Here is a 24085-nt window from a genome sequence, read left to right on the forward strand (position 1 = left end):
AGCAAACTAAGTCCCATATTGTAGATAGAAGCTGATAGTTAAATCTAAGAGCTACTAAAGCACAGGCAGTCTGACAGCCCCAGTCTACCTACGAACTAAAATATTCACACAATTCAAAGTATTAATAAAATGTTAGTATAATGACCAAAACCCACACTATGGCCTAGTAGTTGCCTTTGCACATCAACACTTGGAAGGACTGGAAGACAGGGAACAGCAGTATGTAAAGTAAAAAACAGTGAGACTGAAAATGTGACTGAACACTCCAAGTTGATGAAGTTGTGTACATTCCCCAGCCAGCTTCAAAACAGAGGTGACACTTCATGGCCCTCAGTTCAGGCAGGCTCCCTGCCCCTCAGCTGCATGCTGCTGTTTTGCTAGCCAAGCCCAGGAGAGACCATTCTTTTCTCTCCCAGCTCAGTCGAGATCAGCTCTCAAACCAATTCACCCCTGTGGAGCCTTCCTCAGTCCCAGGCATCCACCTGGTAGTCTGGTTTCAAGATTCCCTGCATCACACAGCCAGGAACACCTTGTTTTTTTCAGACCACTGGCCAAAGTTTAAGGATGAGAGTGTTTACTTAAAATTCAGAGTTGTAGGAACTTTACAAAGTTTCCAGAAAACCTCCAATCAAACAATAAAATACATCAAGAATATACTTCCTAGCTCAGCATCTTCCTCTGCTGTTAGCTTTAATTGGTACCCCTTCCTCATGCCACGTCCTGGAAAGGGGCTGAGGACAGAAGGCAAAAGTTAAGACACTTGCACCACACCATTCTGCACACATCCCCATTGTTTAAAGGTCCTTCCCAGCATCTCCTCCCAAAACCACCATTTGTCTTCTCAGTAAGGAGACAAAAGATTGCAGGCAGTAGAGGAAATAATATTATTGGAGTACTTTGGGTGATCTCCAAAGCACAGTTGAAGCCATGTTCCTATGTAAGAGTTCCTCCATTGATGACACTCCATCTGAGCAGTGAACACTCAGCAGGCAGCAGCCTCTGGCAGGGGACAGGGCAGCACTCCAAGGCAGGAAACCCATGGCACAGGTGTAGAGGTGACCACAGTACTTGCACCTTGCCCTCTGGGTTCATGCATTAAGTGCTGTAGCAATTTACAGTGATTACAGCCATTCTTGGCAAATGCTGCGAGATGCATAAAATTCATTTCCATTATGTTATAAAGACAAGGTCCTTATGGTCTTTGCTATGAAGAGCTGTAATCCAGATCTGAATCGAGTATTAACTGCTCAAATGTTCAAAAAAGCATCCAAAGCAACACTTCCAGTTCTTTCTTGGGCTAGATTTCTCTATCTTCTTAATATTCTTATCAGAACTACAGGCTGAGCAGGAATATTTCTGAAGTGCAAGAGTTGCCTGGTGTTACCCATCACATACAGACTGAGCACAATGACTACAGTCTGGAGTGTTAAAATCAAACTGTGAACACACAAGAATAGCTGGCAATAAGTAACTCTGGTATTAAAATAGGGTTTAGCACTGCTGTGGGCTGGAAATTCATCCCACCAGACAAGAGTAGTTAAATCTGTCCCTCTGACACTGTTGGTTCGTGCTATGATGCTGGGAGAAGTTTGGACTGAAACATCTGAGAAATGTAACCCAGGTTGTCCAACATCTTCAACATGGGAGTAGGTAAAACCTGGAATTGCAGGAAGAATTGATGTGGGTGTGCTGGTGATTTCCATGTCAGACAGCACTGTTACAGCAGTCTCCCGAGATGATGTGAAGTGATACACCACAGGAGATGTCAAAGTCTGGGAATAAGTTGAGCTGAATGTCTGATAGGTCATAGCTGTGGTTGGCAGGCACTCTGGGTCATCGATGCTTAGAGACACAAGAGAAATATTCTGCAGTGCCATTGGGCTGTGGCACATCAGAGATGGCACGTTTTTAACTATTGCTGTGCTCTTTTGGAGCCATTCTTGGAAGCCAAGAATTTGGCAATCGCATTTCCAAGGGTTGTCATCAAGGACAACTTCTTCCAGCTCAGGTAAAGCAGTAAAGAAGTCTGCAGGGAGAGACTGTAGGTTAGTACTATTCAGGTAAACTTTCTGGAGGCGCTTGAGATTATGAAAGAGGTTTCTAGGAAGAACCTCAAGCCTTGTATCAAAGAGGGAAATGTTCTGCAGTTTCTGAAGGCTCAGAAAGATTCCCTCTGGCAAACTGGAAATATTACTTGTATGGAGAGAAAGGCCCCGCAGTTCATTCAGGCCACTGAATACATTACTAGGAAGAACAGTAAGCTCTGGGTTAAAACTTAGCACAAGAAGCTCTAAATTTGTCAAGTTACTGAACACAAAATCTGGTATTGTTGAGAGTTTTGTGTGATACAGCCAAAGGCTACCAAGATGCCTCATCTCTCCAAACAGTACTTCTGGAAGAGTCTTCAGTGGGTTCCTGTACAAGGTCAGTTTAGACAGGTCATGTAAGTGCAAAAAAAGGCCAGAAGGCAAAACCTGAAGCCTGTTTCTGGAGAGTGTCAGGGTTCTTAGTTTACGAAGACAGTGAAATGCATCAGGAGCAATGGAATGGATATTATTGGAATGCAGGAAAAGCTCCTGCAGCTCCTTCAGGCTATCAAACATACCAGACTCTATTGAAGACAGCCTATTAATATACAGCATCAGCCTCTCAAGCCTGGCTAATGCACTAAATATATTTCTAGGCAGTGCTGCTAAGTAATTTCTTGACAAGTTCAGTACTCTGAGTTTGGTGAGTTTCTTCATCATGCCACTGGGAAGTGCTGTTAGTTGGTTTTTGTTCAAGTAAAGCTCCTGCAAACCAGCCAGCTTGTCAAACAGATTTTCCTCAATAGATTTCAACCTGTTACTTTCAATGATCAATTGCTGAAGCTGCACCATGTCATCAAATGCTTCTGAAGGAAGTTCAACCAGCTTATTATCTAGCAGTTTGAGGACTTTTAGCCTTCCCAAGCCTTTAAAAGCCGTTGGTGAAACCAGAGAGATGTTGTTTGAAGACAGGATGAGATGCTGCAGCTCTGTCATCCTAGCAAAAACATCCTGCAAGTATGATATGTTAGCATTTGTTATGTGTATTTCTGTCATGTTGCAAGGCAGATTTAATAATTCCAGGTCTCTTATGTGGGGGCCAGAGCAATAAATTGCTTTTTTTGAAGAGCAGTCACACTTCTCAGGACAAATAGATGCATCCAACTGGAAGACAAGCTTGATCATCACTGACAAACGAAACACCAACATCCTTGTTGAAGTGCCAGAAACATTAGCTGTTAGGAGAGATAAGAGAGAATCAGGATTTGATCATAGGTAACTTAGCAGCTCACAAAGATGTGTGATTATATCATAAACCTGCAAATGTGTGCAAAATTTCCCTTGCTTTGAAAGCAAACTTCAAAATCTCTTCTATTGTTGACTGCCAATATTTCTGAAGTGCTCAGCTTACACTGAGAAATACAGATGAATTAACTTTTGTAAATCAAGTATTCCTTGTATTTGTATCAATTAGCTATAATAAAAGCAGACAAAAATAATGATGAAACATTTAAGTAGTCAAAAGACATCTATTTATTTGAACAGAAAAGCATTACAGATTCACAGAAGGGTTTGAGTTGGAAGGGACCTTAAGGATCATCTCTTTCCATCTAACAGGGACATCTTCCATTAGACAAGGTTTAGTATATTATACTAAATTACATGCCAAAAATATTTTAAAAAATTATCAAAAGGTCCTGAACTCACTGTGTTTTTCCACTGTAAGTTATCTGAGGTTTAAAAATAAAAAATTTAGCCTGCAAAAATAGACAATGGAGGTAAAAAGGTTGTCCTGTACTTTAAGTGGTGAAAAGCAAAACAGCACCGTCCCATTAAATCCTGTCTCAGCATTTTCAAGTGATGGCTTCTTGGAACAGCCCAGGAACACACAAGAAGGAATGGGCTATTTTTGACACAGCCTGAAATAACACAGAAGACCCCATATGGCACAGGACAGTAGTGAGCCTCTGATAACCAACAAGCCTCATTTCAACAGCTTAACACGATGCAGAGCTATCAGCAGTGGTATTAGAAGTACAATGAAATGAGAGGAAAGATGCACACGAAATTAGATGGGAAGTTGTAGCAATAAAGGTACAGCTGCATGAAACACCACAAAGTTGGAAAGTTGAGTACATTTCCAAACAAACAGGAAAGCAATCATTGCAGGTAGAAATGGTAATATTTAAAAGAGCAAGGCAAACAGAAACCCACGGTCTAGAAATATTTCCTCAATGAAATCAACAAGCCCAAGTGTATCAGAAACCTGGATGTCGAGCACTGGCTGAGCAGCAGAATAAGCAGCAGCTGGGACCACTGGAATAGCTACACAACTTCCACAGATGTAACTGGGACAGCTGACACAATGTCAGGCCTCTGCACCAGGAACATGGGGGAGAGGAAGGCTCCATCCCCAGATACTCTTTTTCAGGGGCAAGGATGAAGCTCTCCCATACCAATCCCACAGACAGACTGTTGGGTACAACCCCCTTCACTTAAAGAGAAATCAGGAAGAACAGCAGAGCTTCTCAGGCACCTGAACTGCTGACAAGAGCATACCACAATGGACCCAAAACAGCTGCAAGTCCAAACTAGCTACTGCATTAAAACAAAAAAAAAAAAAAAAAAAAAAAAAAAAAAAAAAAAACAACAACAAAAAAAAAAAAAAAAAAACAAACAGAAAAAAACAGAAGAGCAAAAGGTAGAGCTTTTTAAAAAATTAAAGTTTTATTCAGCTTCAGAGTACTGAAGTCTGGTAAAATCTCTAATTCTCCCTCAGGAAGGGAAGGCCATGGCATTTAGGGCTATCAACGACCAGCTACACAGTGCCACAAAGCAAGATCTCAGTGGGCTTTTCACAACTCATTGAATGAGACATAGGCATCACTAAAAAAATAGCAAGAGATTTCACTCTTCCAAAAGCCTTTCACATGTCAAACAAGAATCTTCCAGAGAATCTCACCCTCCTAGTAATCTTCCCCACCCCAAAACTCTGTCATAAGCCAGTGATGCTTTAACCTCAATAAATTTGTAACTCAGACTGTCCCTGATCCTACCTATCCCCACAAGCAGAACCCTCCATCCAGAAACATGTAAAAAAAATTGTTTCAAGCCCTGACTGACATCTCAAACTACACCAACAACTCAAGACCACAGGAGAACCACAGGATTCAGTTAGACAAGAGAAGCAAGGATCTAGAGAACCAAATGGATGGAAAACCCCCCAGTTTGTTATGCTAGAAACTGCAAATGCAGGTCCCTTGGAAGGTATGACTACAGGCCACTCTGTAAAATCAGAAACAGACTAACACTAGCCTGTAGGTTTGTGATGACTGTTTTCCTGGTCTTATAGCAAAAGATAAGAGAGTATACAAGAAGACAAGTAGATGCTCAGAAATGCTAGAAAGCACTATTTTTGACAAACAAGCAGCAAAATGGTAAAATTCTTTGCAAGATAGGAAGGCTGTAAGTGCTGCCACAAGAACTGGACAAGCCTATGGGTCTCAAACATCTAGAGCTGCTAACAGTATTTTTTGAAAAAACATTTAAAGATTTTAACAGTACAGATTACAGTAATACCCACAATAAAGATCATAATTATATGTTCCCATGCATTAAAATTCTCTCAAACCCTCCCATGAGACACCTGACATTCCAGAAAATGTACCAGCCTGGCTGGTCATTTACCAAAGTCTGGTCTACAGCCTCTTTCCCTTTCAGCCCCCTCCCCCCCAGTAATATTTCTCAAGACTACAAAAGGATGCCAGAGGCATTAATACATTAATACTGTTACTATATCAGAAGTCTCCAATCAGTTTTGAACTTACAGAACACTGAGCACATGTATTGCTTACAGTGGTGCTTACCTCTTTTAGTGTCTTGCAAGTTCCTAAACTCATACAAGCACGAAAAAGGAATTTTGAGCTGTACCTTAGAAACTTATCTGCTTTTTAAAGGAACTTACTAGGAGCAGAGCAGGCAATCAGGCTTCACCATGACACTGCACTTTAAATGGGAAGTAAAACAGCAAAACGCATCCTTTAGATAACACTGTCACCCATGTTTGCCCAGTTACTGAGACAGGCCGAAGGCCAAACAATATTTAAAGCTTCTGAGCAGATTTTTGCCTACAATTGTTCAAGCAACCAACTTCCACAGGTTGTATGTAACTCCAAAAGTAGGGCTCGAAGCCACTCACGTAACAGGAGAAAGTTTTAAGTCACACACCCAACAGCAGAAGTCCCACTTGTAGCTTCTTTGGCAGTGATATTGGAGTATGTGCTTCAGCCAACCCAAAGCAAATCTGAGTGAAGTCAGAAATCTACATTTCAATGTGAGATGTGATCAGAAATGTCAAATTTGTCACCGGTCTGCTAAATAGGTTTTGAAGGAATGGACACATCCACTTTAAACCAAGTGCTCCTACATTCACAAAGCTGCTCCGACTTTTAATTTCTTGCAGGATTGGAGTCAAAGCAATTTCAGTAAGGAATGAAGGTGCTTTTTGCTTAATGCTTTGGCTAAGCATTCCAAGGTTGACACATTTAGTTTCTGTTTTGCCTCAAAGTCTTCTGGAGTGGCAGGCCAATAAAACCTAAAACCTGTAAGATTCTGAAAGAGAAAAGCTAAGTTGTAAAAATAGAAGCTTGAAATGGAAAGATTAAGTTTTTGTTATTAAGTAAAATGGTATTTTAAGTATCTTGTCTTCAAGTGTAAAATAATGTGCTCTGCCAATGACTGTTTCAATGGAAGGTGAGTCCAGGACAGAAAAGATGTCTTCATTTCCACATGATTTTTCTGAATATGACTGTGACAATGGTGACAGCTCAGATCATGCCTCCCACATGTCCAAAGAGAAGGAACATCTGAATAACCAAAGGTGGAAACAAGCTGCCATCACATGTACAAGGCTTTAGAATGGCTCTCATAAGCCACCAGGAAAAGCTGCTCAGTGTGATCCCCTGCAGAACACTAACACAGCAGGCACCCTTCCCACCCCCATCTGCAGAAACACAGGGGCACTGAACAACATATCCATGACATCAGAGGGAGTAAGTCTGTGTTCTTCAACAAGCTCTGCACCTAATTCTATACAGAATAATTAGAACAATTTCATGAAACTAATGAGAAGAGTTAAAATATCTGTTCATTTTAATTTTATTTTCAAAGAGCTTCAGTCACAAAAATGATTTACAAGTCTATTTACAATTCTATTGTACAGTTATTTATGTATGCCTCTTGACAACAGGGTACCATTCTAGAGCAGCAATACATATTTTAAATACAAAGATGTAGTATCATTTCAGATTTAAAAATAAAAGGAAGCTGAGCTTCTAGAGAGTGCTGTAATGATGAACATTTTAATCTGTGTTAGGCTTGAGGAATTAATGACAAACTGAGTATTTTCTGGTTCACATAATTATTAAACAAGCTGCAGTTTGTTGAAAATAGTTTTAAAAACCTGAAGCTTTACTGTATATAAAATCAACATATTCAAGACTCTAAAAATTGTCAAAAACCCACAGCTTTCCCTTAGACATACAAAACCCTAAGTTTACAATTCAGAATTTCATGGGAGAAATCCTACAGGACTTGAGCTCTCTCATTTTGTGATGACCAACATAAGCATTAAAAATTTGCAGCATAAAAAGGACTCCACATCTGCTTAGTATTATACTGCATATACACATATACAGTACAGGATTATTTACCCAATTTGGGATGACTGTTCAGCACAACCTTCATGAAGAAAGAAAAAAATAAATAGAATTAAAAATCCAACAACTTTTTAAAAAGTGCAACAGTAAGAGTTTCCAATTTAAAGTTATGATGAATATGGACAGTCACTTCTGTGGGTTTTTTCAGCCGCTTCTATTCAAGCATTATTTGCAGCATTTTCTTTTTACAGTAGATTTAGTTCTATAGTACATGAAACTAGAGTTTACTGCTAATTGAATCTGAAGGGAAAGGAAGGAAAAAAACACCTTTAAAAACAACCCTGAGGGATATACAATTTCATGATCTTGTAATTTATTTCTAAAAAGTAACATTTATTATTTAGCAACTGTTTTTCTGGATAGACCAGTCCTTTAAGTATGTGCATAAATAATATTTAAAAATCAGTAATATTTACAAATCCTAATACATCAAAATAAAATACGTACAGATTGAAGTCTGCATACACAAATAATTTAAGAATAAATCAAACTCCTCAACATAAGGCCAAAATATACAGCAGGAAGAAAATGTCTACCCAGTATCTAGTGGAGCTCACTAACTTGGTCTGTTCACCTGAATTTAGATTTCCAAGATGAACACTGAAAGAGATTTTTTTCACTACAAAATTAATTTCATCTTACTTCAAAACAAACTGAATACATTAGTGCAGATCTAGTTTGCTGCATTTCTGAAAACCAGAAAAACTAAACTGCTCAAAATGAGAAAAATGATAGGTGGTCAAATTCAGCTCTTGGGCAGGAAGGCATAAATCCCAATAATTGCAGAAAATGCAAATGCTTATTTTGTGGCTGAACTTGCAACAACAAGACGGATTCTCAGAAAAGCTGATTTATTATTCTTGACTAAGCGTCAGAGCTCAAGCATGCAACCCAGGAACATTTACCCTGAACTCAGACCTGGAGGAAACAAGCTCCCATTTGCAGAACACTCAAGTTTACTGCGCTCATGAGCCGTTAGTCACTCAGTTAAGTGGAGACACTTGGCAATTTCTGTTTTAGTAAGAGTTCCCATAAATGTTCTCCAAAGACAAGCCCACCTTAATGAGCTGTTTTCCTCCTCACTTTCTAGGTAAGTCTAATAAACTAGAATAAGACTGAAAAACTAGCTTCAGAAACCAAACAAGCCGAGAAAAATTATCAGTCTAGGAAAGTATTAAGCAAAAGCATATAAAAGGGAAAGACACAAATATTTCCTTTCAGTTCTCATGAAACAGCAAATCTAAAATGGTCAATGAAATGGAAAGCAGAAGCTTATGCGTTTAAGGATAAGTCACAGCTCCCAGGTCCAAGATGCATAGCTTCACAATATTTTTCAACTAAAATATTATTTTTGTTTAGATTTGGATACTACTTACGCAGCTAAGAATTAGTCTTCATCAGTTATTCCATGCTACAAAGATTTTGTAAAATCAACATTGGCAGAAATTAGCCAACTGACTCAGGTTCATGACTAATTAATGTACCCAATGTTTGCAGACCCTTTAAAAGCCACCAATGTTGTTCAATGTTTATGACCTTATGAAGCCAGGATAATAAGAACATTGCTCTGTTGAATGAATGCTAAGAAAACCACTTCCCCCTTTCCCCCTGCTCCACTCCTCAAAAACAAACAACAACAACAACAGAAATCAGGAAAAGAGTTGACAGCTGGACTGGAAGATAGTACACCCATATGCATACTATTTAGGAGGAGCAATAACTTCAACAACCAAGTTCTAGGAAAAGGTCTTCCAAACCATTTAGCACCACTTTTAGATTCCTTGTTGGCACAGTATATTCAACACTGCAGAAACCACAACATGATTGACATTAACATGGTTAATGGTTGATGATCTTGAAGGTCTTTTCCAACCTTAATGATTCTATGAGCAGCAGAGCACACTGTCCATACTGTCTTACAGAACAGCACAAGGGAATTGGGCCTGATCTGAAAAATTCTGCTTATTAAAACAAGGCTGGAATGGAATTGTCTCCACAGGAATTTAAAAGAAGAAAACAAAACAAGACACCCCCCCCCCCAAAAAAAAAAAAAAAAAAAGGAAAGAAAGTGAAAAAAAGAAAGAAAAAAAATCCCTAACATCAAAACCTCAAATTCCATCATCAGAATATACACACTTCAAAACAATCCCAGCCAGCCAGTGGGTCTGGGGCCCTCATTCCACAACTACTTTAAAGGACCCCACTTCCTTCTCTAAAGGATCTCTACAGAATCATGACTTCTTCAGACCTCAGATCTCCCCCCAAAGCTTGGAGGTGTCTGGAGCAGTTAGTTGCCCATGGTCAAAAATAGAATGATCAAGATTCAATATTTATCATCTTCCCAAAGACTCTAAGGAAGTCTTTTCCAAACATTTACAAAGTTGACAATGGTTTCGAAATAATATAATTTGTAGTTAAAAAAAAAAAAAAAAAGTTTTAAGCCTTGCAAGTCAAAGTGCTGTCTGCCTCTACTTCTTTGTAGACCTCTTTTTCTAGTGGTCTTGTGTTCTGATACTGCCTCATGGCAAAATGATGTATGGCTACCCCTAGTGCTTAAGCAGCATTAGTGGTGATACAAGCTTTTATTTTTTTCGTCTTTTTTTTTTTTTAATAAATAAAATCTGCATAAGCCTTATAGTTCTGCAGCAAGACAGACTTCAGCTTAATTTTCTCTTAATTTTGTTTCGTACAGCTACATGTAGCGCCTAAGACACCAGCAGACTCTTTGAAATGCCTGTGCTCTTAACGTGCACAAATCCCACGCGTGGGCATGTGACAATACCTCCCTCCCACTCCCACATCCCTTCAGCAGTAACTCTGGCCTTACTACTTGAAGGTGTATAGGAAAATGATCTTTAGATTTACAAAAAAAAGACATGGTCCACAAAGGGATAATCCAACCCTTCTGCCGGAAAAAGCAAGGTCTATGGAGAAATGCATAGCTAAATGTAATAAAACATGACATAGAGGAAAATGTTTAGATTCTCCATCCTTCTTTCTCCACAAACTTTAGAGTATAGCCAAATGGCTCTTCCCCTGTAGGCCACCTAAGCCTTCCCTGTGGTTAGCTAGAAGAGAAGTCAAGAATCCACATGAAAGCAATGTGCTTATTTCTTAAGGACATAGCATATTGCTTCTACAGCATTCCCAATTCCTGCTGTGGCAGATTAAAGAATTGAACTTAGAACCCAAACATTACACCTGGAAACACTCCTTACTAATAGATACAAACTTAGAGGTACACACATACAAACTTTACAACCGTTCTGAGGCACAAAACTTTTCATCACTCAAATAAAAACCAACTAAACAAAATAACGCCAACCAACCAAAAAGAAAACACAAAAAAAACCCCAAACCATGACAAGGTTATTATGCACCTCTAGTACAGCCATGAAACCATCACATCATAGGGTTTATATGAACACATGCCCAGATAAGCAGGTTAGAACAACTATTAAGATATTCCAGGCAAATAATGTGAACCTATTTTAACTGCCCTGCAGTTTAAACCTTCAAATGCATCTCATTTAGGAACAATGAAATCTGAAAGAAGGTGGAAGGAAACACAATCATTTTTGTTCTGCCTAAAGTAACTTACATTTTTAAAATGTATAGCCATAAGACGCCTGGCTCTGAATTTTGTGTTCAGAGAGACAAAACAGTTGGAAATATCTGCATCAGAATTTGACATTTAGCACACTGCAGTTTCAAATAAAGCCTTAAAATTACATTCTTCTGAATACTACTAAAGATACATGCCACCAAGATCCACTGCTACGTTACAGTGATGATTTGATATGAACCATTTTCTTGGGATGGTACTTTTGCTTCTGTTGTTGTCCTGGGTTTTGGTGGCCATTCTGGATCAACCAGCAGTTCCTGAGCTAGGTGCATATACTTGGCTTTTGGTGTCTTCTCTCTACAACCAAACAGGGAAGAAAGGAAACTGACTCCACAGCAGTCCCCAGCCTCCTGCAGAAGTGAACAGATTTGAAAATTGGATTACCATAACAAAAAAGTCAGCAACAATACAGTAAATTACTAGAAGAAAAACTATTATTTCAGTCTTTAATTTACTAGTTCATTATCACATTGGATTGGACCTGTGGTACAGAAACTCTTCTGTTGGGTCATCTCTTCTATACTATAGTAGTAATGACATTCAAAAACATTAAGAAAAAACCAAGTATTTCACATTGTTGTAACATCTAAGACCACCAACAGTTTTAATTCCTATTTTATAATCATTTCAATAATCACAGATAGAACAGGGAACAATAAATTATTTTACTGTTGGAGAATAAAAGCCTGGTCTAGAAAAAGCAAATTCCTAAAATCCCAAAACACTTTTTAAGTCATGAATTGTTAAACTGAAGGCAGCCAGTCAGACAAAAGTAGCAGAATTTAACTTGTTGGCATGTGAAATCTAAATACTGCAGGTATTAATAGCTATTAAAAAAGACACAAATTACTAAACTTAAGACTTCCTTCCTATGCTTCCTCTCCCAGTCTTAAATGCATGTAATTTAATTAGCTGGGGAGGAGAAACACCATTCCTCATTCTTGAGACTGAATCCCTCTCACGTCTCAGAGAGCACCTATAGTCTGCAGGGCTGACATTTTAATGGTAATATATTCTATCGTTTTCATCATGATCTAAATGTCTATTAATTGGTGAACTGAAGCAAATGTGAGCCTTGAGCCTTCAGTGACCACAAAACAATTTGTTCCACAACAGCCTCAAAAGGACAAATGTAAATCTGAAGTGAATATATTTAATAAAATTTAGGGCTGAGAAATAAACCACTATAATTCTAGCAAGCACGAATGTACAACCAGCCAAAAGTATTAAGCCAACAGGCTTAAAGTAAAGCTGTTTTTTATGGGATTCATGTAGATTTCCTTCATGCATTAAAAGCAGAGGGGCAGACCAGACCAAAGTTCATGGTCACCTAAAAAACCTTTCAGTAGTAATAGTGTACTTTCATTTGCCATCTTGTTTTGTTTCATTTGTACATGCTGAAAATTACTGCTCTCAGACAAGGACCTAGAACTCTAAACCAAATTAATTTATTTTAATTGCTTCTAAGCAAATCAAGATGTTCCCAATCCTAGCATACTAACTTGTGACATTACAAATAAAATTTGCTAATGTGGAAACTAAAGATGAAGTGAAAAAAGTCTTAAAGCAATACTCTAGATTTGCTTCACAGTTCTTGCACACACACTAAATTCTTTAATGTTAATACAGAAAAAAATATAAACCCAGAAGCCTTTGCTTTTAATATTCCAATTACAGAAGTCTAATTTAAGCAGACTTAAGCTAAAGATAAGGCAACAGACACTTATAGATAAGAGAGAATATGAAATTAATCCACATGCACTCAAATGATGACAGCAAAATACTCGTCTCCAACCTGAGGCGGCTGGGGTATGGTGAGGCGAGAGTCTCCTTGTTTGTCTCGATTGAACACAACCTTCCAAAGGATCATATCAAGGAGGACATTCTGTGAGACATTACAGTGAGTGGGAAGAGTTAAAGAAACTAATGATCATTTGTTGTTAGTGTGCACATTACAAATAAAACATGAAACAGTGTGTTAGCCATAACTAATCCAGTGGCAAGCAACAGGGAGAGTTTATGCTACTTGTCGTACTTTTGTGATAAACAATTTCATTTCTAAAGTGCTCACACAAAATTTAAGGGTATGAACATGTACTCTAAAATCAACAGCAAACAATGACTAAAACTGCATCCATCGATATGGGTAAAAAACATAAATACACATATGTTTCAATACTCTAAAAACCTGTGCAGCACCACATGAAGACATGAGTGCTTAGAGCAGTTTCCCCATAAACCATCTTGGAGCTATGCTTTTTACATAGCCTGTTTTAAACCAGGGACATTCTCAGAAAAGTAGCAGTGAGGTGGCAAAGCTGAGCCACCAGCAGGAACAAAAGAATTTGGTAGGTATAATTCCAGGTTTTTAAAAGAGGGCACAACTGAACGCTATGTTGAGCACATCTGGTTACTCTCATACAACTGCATGGGCAGACTCAGGAGCTTTGAGCAAATCTGATAACACAGGTGTGAACCTGTACCTTCCATGGCCTCGAGCCTACAGCTCTGATCCTTGGACAGATTCCATTTCCAACATCTGACTAACCGCTGCCATTGAAAATGGGGAGTTGATTAGTCAGACTTTTCTAACAGATTTTTATAATGCTTATGATTTTATAAAATATCAGAATTTGCTAGTGCTTTTATAAAGCATCAGGAAACAAATCTTCAGCTTGTTAGATGTTTGTTTTTGAAGCCAGTCTGGTTTAAACATGTCTATACCAGGCATCAGGGGTGAGGAGGAACAGCTGCTAGGATCTGCCTTTGTTGTACAATATTTTCTATCATATGGTAGAAAGAATCTGCATGCTTTGTGAACCTAGTCTGGCACCCACATGGAAAGAGCAAAACCTTTTCAGGGCATTTCAGAAAACAAACAGAAAACCACCACAGTCAGAAACTTCTCCTGTTGTAGAAGCAATGACAAAACTACATATGATCATAGCATGACACAGAAGTGTCACACTGGCAAGTGTGACTAAGGAAGATCCAATTCCTCACGCATCTCATAATTATCAGACACTTGAAGTGGCAGTTCCTGAGGGATAGCTCTCAGCAGAACAAACTCTAGGTGAAACACAAGGTACCTTGTTAAAAGATGGAAGGAGCTGCCACCAGTGACCTCTCCCAGATACTCAGAATGTGACCTGTGGCACAGGTCTGTAGTGAAAAGTGGAGGGAGCAGAAAATCCAGCCAGGCACACAAGGAGAGAAAGACAATGAGCTATACTTGAAGTGAAGGAAAGAAATAGCCTGGGATTTCTACACAACACACTGGACCCAAGGAGCTGGCACCACATGACAAAGCTTTAGAGAGTGTAGAGTAACACAGCTGGAACGGGGCAAATGCAGTTCAAGAGGCTCAAGTTATGGAATGTGAAGTGTGTACTGTAAAACAAGGTTTGGGATTTGAGGATTGCTACACAACAGTTCTGTTGGGACACCTGCTGTACAGTAAAACAACTCATCTGCCATAACAAAGCATTCAACTTACACTTACAAAGTGGGAGAAACTTGGTTTAAGACAAAGCATAACAGCCTACAGAATTAGTGCAAAGAAGTAGGTACTTCTATTTTATTACCAAGGTACAGGCAACAAGATAAATAGGGAAGGCAGTTTAGAAGAAATGTGTTGAATCATCCCTGCAGTTTTGGCAATGAAAGTTAAATGACTGAAGTGTACAAACACACATGATGCTAACTCAAATCTCCATAAGAAAAAGAGTGGGGTGAGGTTTGAAATACTGGGTGAAAGAACACAGTCTGCAGGTAATTATATTAATTAGGTGATGTTTAGTAGAAATTCACAAGTTTTCAGGCTGATGTGACAACCAGCAAGGCCCAGAAGTGGAACTTGATGAATACATATTTAAACCAGAGGAGAATCATTTGTCCCAGAGGCACGTGCTGATACATGGATTGGCACACTGTACAGACTTCCTCCTGGAGCCCTTAAACATCCAGAACAGAAAAAACACCAGATTCTATAAAAGTTACAAGATCACCTGCAGAACAAAGGGATTTTCAAGCAGATGGTAAATTTATTTCTCTCAGTAATCTTTATCACTGGACTGAAAATTGAGATTAAATAAAATATTTCTGTCTAGGTTTGTTTTAATTTTATCAGAAGACAAAAAAAGCCGTAATTCTGAAGCTTCAGAAGAGCTGTTTTGTTTCAGTGGTAAAGACAGCAAAATACATAAAATTTGACTTTTCAGAAATAAAAGAAAGTAAAAAAAAAACCAAACTATTGAGCATTCACTAATTAAAAAAAAAAAAAAAAAACACCAAAACCAGAAGAATCCAAGGCCATAAAGGAAAATCACCACAGGAAAAGCAAGAGGACAACGTAAGTAAGGCACAGGAGCTTAAATAGTGTAAATTAGTATCCACTGACACATTTTGGAAAGACAAGTTGTTGCCTGCCATGTGAAAACACAAAAACATGTTCCAATAAGCAGCAACATAATAGCATATTTTGCAAATTTTATTTGGAACATTTTAAACAAAACCTTGGTAATTTTGATTCAAGTATCTGAAAAAACAACCTTTGTTTAATTTTTACTAGATCACAAATAAAGGGAAAAAACATGTCAATTGGACAGAATATTAATGCTGTAGTACTCTTTGAAGACCAAAATTATATGATCCAAGCAAGTATTATGCTGGTTACATTGACACCAATCCCTCACATTGTAATGGAAATACTGATTAGAAGCTGTAGAAAATGCTACACAGTAAAAACAGATAATTGTAGTGTGCATTAGATAATGTTGGAAGACTTTTTCATCTTGCAGGAAAAAAGTGACTCATGACTGCAACCAAAACCCGAACATATTCAGGTTGGAAATCACACGTCAGTTAACAGGGAGAAAAACTAACCACAGGAATAAATAACTGACTGTGAATCCAGACTTCTGGAAGATTTATCTGTCCAACTTTGATTCTCAGAAACAAAAACAAGGCACCGGGATGAAAGGTAGGGAATGTTTCTGCACACATTAACTCTGGAATTATAGCAGAAGAGGTCAACATCCAGAGTGATTGACTTCAGACAAGCTCAGTGATGGAAAAAGCAGATTTGCATGAACATCTCTACTTCTGGACTTTGATCATATCAGACAGACCTGCATAATTCTGAACAATAAGCTATGTGTATGATCCAAATGAAGGAAGGGGGGCTCCCCTAGGGATTTTAGATAGTTCTCTAGTATGTTGTTATTCTGAAGTAACACAGAAAATAAAAATGGAGTCTTTTAATATGAAATAGTTGAATTATTAAGTCTTTTACCTTCCTCCCAGCCCCCATTTTTTAATAAAAAATATTTTAAAGTTACACTTCAGACACAGAAAGTCTTGACACCTTAAATCTAGCTTACAAGGACATTTGTAGAAATACACACTTAACAAGAAAACAGCAGCCACTCATACTGGCATGCTGTAAAGAGTGACCTAAATAAAAGACAAACATGTACCCTGAAAAAAGAAACACTTAAAAGAGAAGCATTTTTTCCATGTGGATTTCTTACCTCTGTCAGCACGGATACAACTGCATTTAGAACAACGATGATGACGATTCTTAGGCGCCACTCCGCTGGCACACACACAAGCTGTGGAAACAAGTTGCCAGAGCTTAGAAACACACATGTGAAGTAAACACACATCCAAAACAGAGTCAGCAGGATAAATTCTCCCTTCCCCACCCAGTGATGTGAAGCTAAAGCTCTGCAGGGCTCACACTTGCCCCAAAGGCAGCCCATCAGCTGCCTGAGGAAGCTGACACGCTCACAGATCTGCTCACTCTCACCTCAAGAAATGCGTCGATAGGTTCAACAGGATGCAACATGATGAAAAATATGAAGACATAAAGAACTATAACAGATAAAACAAACAGAACTGTAAAAGAAGAAAAAAAATATTTTAATTGGACCATCTCACAATCAAGAGTTTTAGACAGTTTTAATATGTATCATGAGTTCATTACTGCCTGGAAACAACCTCTCTTCTCCCCCTAAACCCCTTCCAGGCAATGGGGGCAATATTACTTGTGCTTATAGCCGTAGAGAGAAGGCCTGACTCCTTCTCACCAGCTCACTTGTGGAGTTGAAATATACATATACGTCTACAAATTAAACAACTATGAACACAATTTTCTCCATACAGTTTAATATTTCCTTATTTCTAGCTGTGATTATGAGAGGATAACTCCACTATGATCTCCTAGCAACACTATTGCTTCTGAAGTGGCACAACAGAATTGTCAACAAATGCACAGTCACTCGGGAGTTTTATTTGGAACTGTATGTACTAAGAAAGGACTTACAATTTTTGTAGCATGGTTGTCTAAAGGGCTTTCCTTTAGAAAAGACAATTGCCACTATGAGGTACTGAAAGCTGGATATAAAAAACAAAGTTGTGTTTTCATAATTTTTAATGTAATGTTCATCATGGATAGTCTCATTCCCGTGGTGTGCAGAGCTGGTGTTCCGTGCGTCCAACACATTACATGCACTACAACACAAAAACATTGAACACTGAGTTATGGAGAAGAGGCAAATAGAGCCCACTTATTTACAAAAATAATGACAAAAAAAATTGCTACAGTCGTAAAAAAGCTTAAACTTGAGAACATATTACAGGTAGTAAGAAATAACTCAAAACTGTGGCAGGGAGGTAGCAATTTTTGTGAATTCAGAGCTTCAAGTTCTTTTATGCTGCCAGTTTGTAAATTTTCTACATAAACTGTTTAAAAACTATCACTGTGGACAGACTTCAGAGACAGGTAAGGAAATACTGCAATCTAAAAAAAAATAAAATTAAAGCACCTCTTAATTTTCAAAAATATGAATTTGATTTACTGTAACTCTAACAGGAAAGCAAAGCTTTATAATATGAAAGAGATAGAATACATTGATCCGTAAATTTCAAATTTCTACCTCAACTGTCCCAAAGCTGAAGAGTCATTAGACCAAGCCATCTGACTCTGACCCAATTTTGCTTTTCAGCCAGTGGGTAGCTCCCATATATTAGTAGGCTTTTCACAAAAAATCAGCAGACTAACAAGCTGCAATACAGAAGCTTTGTTTTCAAAGTCCCCACAGGGAGGGTCAAGAAAGAAGAGAGCATTATTGCTATAGCTTTCCAATCACTACTGTATCCTGCACAGAGCCACTGAAACACTTACTCAGAGTCTGGTGTCCAAGGCTTGTACCAGGGCTGCTGTTTGACCCAAAAGAACCCCAAGGTTTGGAAAGCAAGGCAGATGATGATCTGAGACAACACGGAACACAGAAGTGGACCTGAGATAAGACCTGATGGAGGCCTTCGTGCAACAAGCTCTGTCCAAGCAGGGTTCAGACTCACTGCAGAGAGAACAAAAAACAAACGACACATTGCATCATTATGGTTTTCAAGAGTTATCCTGTTCACATTCTGTGGGATTAGAATGGCTTGCTCATGACATCACTTTAAAATTTAGTCCAGAACTGCAAATGTGAAACCACTTTGAAAAGACCACAGAGCCCTAGAACAACACCACAGTGCCTTCTACAGGCTGGTTCCCCAGCAGCACAGCATCGCAGGGGACAGCTGCAGCCATCAGACTTAAGGAATTAGCAGTGTCTGGCCAAATTCCCTTTGTCTGGCACAAGGACTTACAGCTTGCCTCCTCACTTTTGGACTGCCATTGCTTCAATTAAGATGTTTTTATTAAATTTGAAAATTGAATTCTACTGTTAGCTAGTGAATTGAATGCTAGGCTTGCATGTGAAATCGAGTGTTACACTAGACAATACTTTGAGTGTAACATTTTGTGGACAGAAGTTCCAAGTAAGAATGCAAGGAATCAAAACATTTGAGCAAGATGATATTGCAGTAACTCCTGTTTTGATTCCAAAACCAGCTTCCTGTACTGTGAAAACTTAGTTCCCCAAGATCATGCTCACAACCTGCTTATTGTTTGAGGACATTCCACAAATTTCAGTTGAATCTAATTCAGTACACAGTGGTGGTTTGGGTTTCTGAATGCATAGATGTAATAGTCATAACATCTTCACTGTATGTCACAGTGTTTTCTTAAAACCACATGTAATTAGATATTAAAGAAAATCTGACCAAGCAGAAAGTAGTTCACAGAAGCCACAATGGTAATTCAGTTCAATACTTACTAGTGAAGACAACCACCAAAATGATTGCCAAATCAATGAAGAGAAACTGGAAGTCTCCCAAATTGCTCAGGATCTGGAGAGAAAAAACAAATGAACCATTGGTAATTTCTTCATACCACAAAAAAAATCTATACTGACACTTTTACGGCATTAATTCTTTGAATTACCCTCTATAAACAAGACAGTGTCCTGTCAAACTGGCCTCCTTTACCTGCAGGAGTCCTGAATACTCTGCAATTCACAGAACAATTCCTGAAGTATTACAGTATGAAACAATTTCCTTTTCAAGATGGACAAGCTATTTGTAGTTGAAATTTGTTTGTAATCAAAATTATATTATTGAATCTTACATACCAATGCAATAACAGCTTAGGCCTACAGTTCTTTAAACACCATAGCCTTACTATGTACTCATACAGCTGTCAAAATTTCCACCTCAAAGGTCCTTTAATACTTGGCATCTTTAACTTGCTCAGAATACAAATTAAAATACAGGATTTCTATCACATGCCACTATTATAAAACCAATCATATTAACAGGAAATATTCCATTTTGCTTCCTCCCCAAATCAGTACTTCCAGTTTCTTTCAATTCTAACATAAAAGGAATGCATTACTCTATAAAATAAGTCAGGCTATTTCAAAATGCTGAAAGATTTTAAATAATTGAAACCTGTGTTTTTGCTTTGTATACATGCTTCTTTGGTCTTCCCACTGTAGAGACTTTCTTTTCACAGCCATTGGTTATTGTCTTTTCTAAACAGATACTACCATGTATTTTGTACAGTTAATATGAAAAAAAAAATCCAAAATACTAACAACACTTTCAGTCTAAACATATTTTTGAATGCATATGTTGTACTCAAAGGGACTTGCAATAATTTGTATTAAATATCTATCAACTTTCAAATCTCTGAATTATGCTGACACTGCATATGTATTTACAGAATACTTACAGAATACAGCAAAGTAACAGTGATGTACTGGATGATGCTGTACAGTGCCATGAATTTAAACACACAGAAGGAAGTTACTAAAGCAGCACGGCCTTCCCTGTCAAAACAGATGCAATCATGTAACTACAAAGCTTTCTGTGCAAGCAGTTAAGTTCTGCCTACCAAAATGTTTGCTGCAATTAAACACACCTAATTTGAGGGACATCAGGCTGCACACATGAGAGAAATAAGTGTCAGAATGGTACATGTCCCTCAACATCGAAGTTGTGGGCATGTCTTCTGAACTCAGCCACCAACTAACTTCAGTCCTCTTTGGACTTCATGTGGTTTTTCAACAGAGGTTTTAAAATTAAAGTCTTTTTACACAAGCATCTATGAAGCATTAGTTTACTGCATGGACTGAATAAACACACAGCCACAGAGCTGCTGACTTCAGAAATGTTTCTGATAATGCATTACTTCATTAGCTCCCCACAGACCCCTTGATTCTTCTTTGGCTGAACTTTAGCCAAAATCATTACCTAACTTCCAATTCTAGAGTCAAAAATTAGAGTCAAACGCTATTTAGAGAATTTGTCTTCTACTTTTTATGGTGCTGAGCAATTATCTGGAAATTGTTACTACTTTCAATTACACACAGCCTTTATGGAAATTAACAGTGACTAAGACAAAGACTAATGTGTAGAAGCTTGGTCATGCTTTGAAAAATTAACTTTACATGGACAAAGAATTTTACAACAAAATAAAATCATGGTATGGCAGGGTTTTACTCAGAGTACTTTCAGTAAAGAAACAGAACCACTAAAATGTATGTATTGTTCTGTAATTCACACTGGTTTCCTGCAGCATCAAATATATACTAAAATGGAATATGCAAAGTAAGTTACACAGACACATTTAAGTCCACAGTCAGTGGCATTACCTGATCAGCTTTGGCACACAGGAAATACTGGGTGTCCTGGAAGTGAATGGTGATGCCACAGAAGCCTCAAGTTCAGACAGAGATATACCACCGTGTGCCCTCTTCAGTGCCTGCCAGGTAACATTGAAATAGAGATCATTTTAGAACTTCCCTACAGCTGTACAATTCAACTGAATGGTTCTGTATGGAAAATAAAAATATACTTACCCCACAGTCATTTGCTCCATCTCCACACATGCCCACATAGTAACTACAAAAAGCAAACAGATATCAGCATTCTGGACCATTCTCCAATCATGGTCCATTTAGCTTATTTCATTAATTACATCTATATTACTTTGAGTTATTCAGGGTTTGCATAACAATGGGTGATCATTAATGCTGAAATAAATTACTGTTGCTGTTATACATATAAGGAAGTAGACAGAAAAGTAACATAACAATGACAGGTCAATCAAAGCAATAATGGTTAATCAGCTCTCTAGCATCCCAATGTGGTCTAAAGAATCTTTGCTCTAGGCAATGACACTTCTGTAGTATTCTTAAAGCTGAAAGACCTGACACCAACAGTCACATATTGACCAATGTAAACAGAAGTCATCCTGATAATACTTCTGTAATACACAGAAGACATTTGATGGGTTTGTTTCATAAGCCAAGCAACTGCATTTATAAAATATGTTAGTCAGTTTATGCACATATTCCTCATTTAAAACTTCATGAAAAGTCTGAAACTTTCCCAACTAGCCAGCAGATGGTACTACTCTCATTCTATTAGATTAGCTAATAGGCTGATCTACCAACACAAGGAGTTCTCTCAGCCCAGCATTTTTCTTTAGACAAAACAGCTAGCAGCATGCAGAATTTTTGTCTCCTATCCCACCAAACATATTCAACCCTCTCACTTTCTATGCTTAAACAAATACTTACTCTACATTTTGTAAAGCTTCCACCAGCTGAGTTTTCTGATCAGGTGCCATGCGAGCAAACACAGTGCCATGTAGCACGAGCTGCAAGACAGGAGAGTCCTTAATGCTCACAGGGCGAAGTCTCTTCACCTTTGAAAATGCCCATACTCAAGTAAAATGCTCACCTTGGGTACCAGGTCCTGAAAATGCTCCAAAATCACTGCAAATGACTTCCCATTCATTGCAAAATGGTATTTTGTCATCTGGAGATCCTCAAGGCTTTCATGGACCAATTTAACTGGAATATCCTATCAAAAGTAGTTTAATACTCTAGCTGTAATGGATTTACAAAGATACCTTCCATTTCAAGCTAATACTCAGAGGAGTACTCCTAGAGATCTCTCACAAGGCTATGTTTATAAGAAGGTCACTTGAAAAAAAACCTTCATACAACAAAAACAGGTATTTCTAAGAAAATTTAGTTTAATGTTTCAACTACAAGCAGATAGAGAAGTTCTGACAGATTGAAATGTTGGGGGAAAAAGCCTGTCAAGTGAAATGTCAAATGTGATATCACAGTTGAAAAACTACCTCCCATAGCTGCTTTACTAGTCTTTGGGATTTGAAGATCTGAAAGTTAACCAGTATATCAATTCTGAAATGACACTTAACTGCAAATTTGCTATTTCATGGAATAACATAAAAAGAACAGTAAAACTAACAGCTTACATTCTAATATATGTGCATAATATGGTCACATTACCTCTGAGTTTATGGCTGGTGATGAACTAGTGCATTTTGCGAGGGTATCTGCATAATGCCAGTTGATCCTGGCAGCCTGCCCATCCTTTGGAGGTAGTGCTTCAGCAATAATCACCTTATCCTGAGGTAGAATCATTCCACAGTCTCTGGCCACAGAGATAGCAGTTAACATGTTATCCCCTGTTAAACAATTGCATTTAAAAGGGTTTCAGTCAGAAAAGCATTAAGGTCATACGTTGATATTCCCTGTAAGAGAAAAGCTAACAAAGCCTATAGAGAACTGTGAGGAGAACTGCACCACATACCAGTGCTAGCCTCAGAGCAAACCAAGCCTACAGACAACATTCAAACCCCACCAGGTAAACCCCCTCCTCTAGAACTTTTGTCTGCTGCTTGGAGCTATAAAGATCTCTTATTGACCAAATCTTAGTGTATAAGGAAAATCAGGCAGAAAACACGCAGCCATTTAAAATACTGCTTTTTACAGTCACAGAACATGCAAACACAGAGCTGTATTGTTAGCCTAGCAAAGCATTCCAAAGTCACACCACCTGTGATTTAAAAAGCAAACATATATTGTATGAAAAACATTGAGCACAGACATCTTGTAAGAATGCTTACAAGGACCTAAGTCATTCTCCCAAAAAAACCATCCAATACAAAGTGACTTTTCATAGTATAAATCAAAGTGGTAGGGACCCTCAGGACATCCAGTCTGACCTCCTGCTCAAATCAAGTTCAGTTACAAAATTAGACTAGGACTTCCACTTAGCCTGATTTGGAAGACTTCTAAGGGTTTTCATCCTCCAATTCAGTATCAAGTAGCTTATACTTGGAGCTAGGGAGAAGAAACTACAAAGTGGAATTAAAGCCTCTGCTGGTTTCTCCAACTTACCAAAGCAACATGCACCCAAAAAGAAAAAAATTGGAGTCTGTGTATTTTCAAGTTTCTAAACTTCCCTGTTGCTATAAACACAGTGTAAACCCACTGACACTAAAA

The 24085-nt window shown here is 38.2% G+C and overlaps 2 protein-coding genes across 3 annotated transcripts in view; both read right to left on the reverse strand.

The window, feature by feature from the left end:
- Positions 1-592: 592 nt before the first annotated feature.
- Positions 593-9158, reverse strand: LOC128792726 (platelet glycoprotein V-like). Of its 2 annotated transcripts, none has more exons than XM_053951386.1 (2): positions 9121-9158; positions 593-3262 (listed from the first exon to the last, which is right to left on the reverse strand). In XM_053951386.1, exon 2 carries the CDS (start codon positions 3234-3236, stop codon positions 1308-1310), a length of 1929 nt encoding a protein of 642 aa, XP_053807361.1. In that variant the 5' UTR covers positions 3237-3262; positions 9121-9158; the 3' UTR covers positions 593-1307. The 2 variants fall into 2 exon arrangements, with proteins under 2 accessions (XP_053807361.1, XP_053807359.1); XM_053951384.1 differs by lacking the exon at positions 9121-9158 and adding an exon at positions 5894-6140.
- The window catches only part of ATP13A3 (ATPase 13A3), a 56821-nt gene continuing 39904 nt past the window's right edge, over positions 7169-24085 (reverse strand). The window contains exons 21-33 of the mRNA XM_053951383.1: positions 23087-23265; positions 22509-22631; positions 22346-22425; positions 21623-21665; positions 21416-21525; positions 20494-20590; positions 19538-19610; positions 18556-18733; positions 17695-17882; positions 17179-17267; positions 16901-16981; positions 13165-13254; positions 7169-11719 (exon numbers count right to left, since the gene is read on the reverse strand). Of these exons, the coding sequence (XP_053807358.1) occupies positions 11522-11719; positions 13165-13254; positions 16901-16981; positions 17179-17267; positions 17695-17882; positions 18556-18733; positions 19538-19610; positions 20494-20590; positions 21416-21525; positions 21623-21665; positions 22346-22425; positions 22509-22631; positions 23087-23265 (1529 nt within the window). The 3' untranslated portion in view covers positions 7169-11521. The remainder of the gene's footprint in view (positions 11720-13164; positions 13255-16900; positions 16982-17178; positions 17268-17694; positions 17883-18555; positions 18734-19537; positions 19611-20493; positions 20591-21415; positions 21526-21622; positions 21666-22345; positions 22426-22508; positions 22632-23086; positions 23266-24085) is intronic.

This window comes from Vidua chalybeata, chromosome 10 (genome assembly GCF_026979565.1).
Source record: "Vidua chalybeata isolate OUT-0048 chromosome 10, bVidCha1 merged haplotype, whole genome shotgun sequence".
NCBI lineage: Eukaryota > Metazoa > Chordata > Aves > Passeriformes > Viduidae > Vidua > Vidua chalybeata.

Excerpts from the sequence above, each read along its gene's own strand:
- LOC128792726 (XM_053951386.1), bottom strand. The coding sequence starts at position 3,236 with ATGTTGGTGTTTCGTTTGTCAGTGATGATCAAGCTTGTCTTCCAGTTG.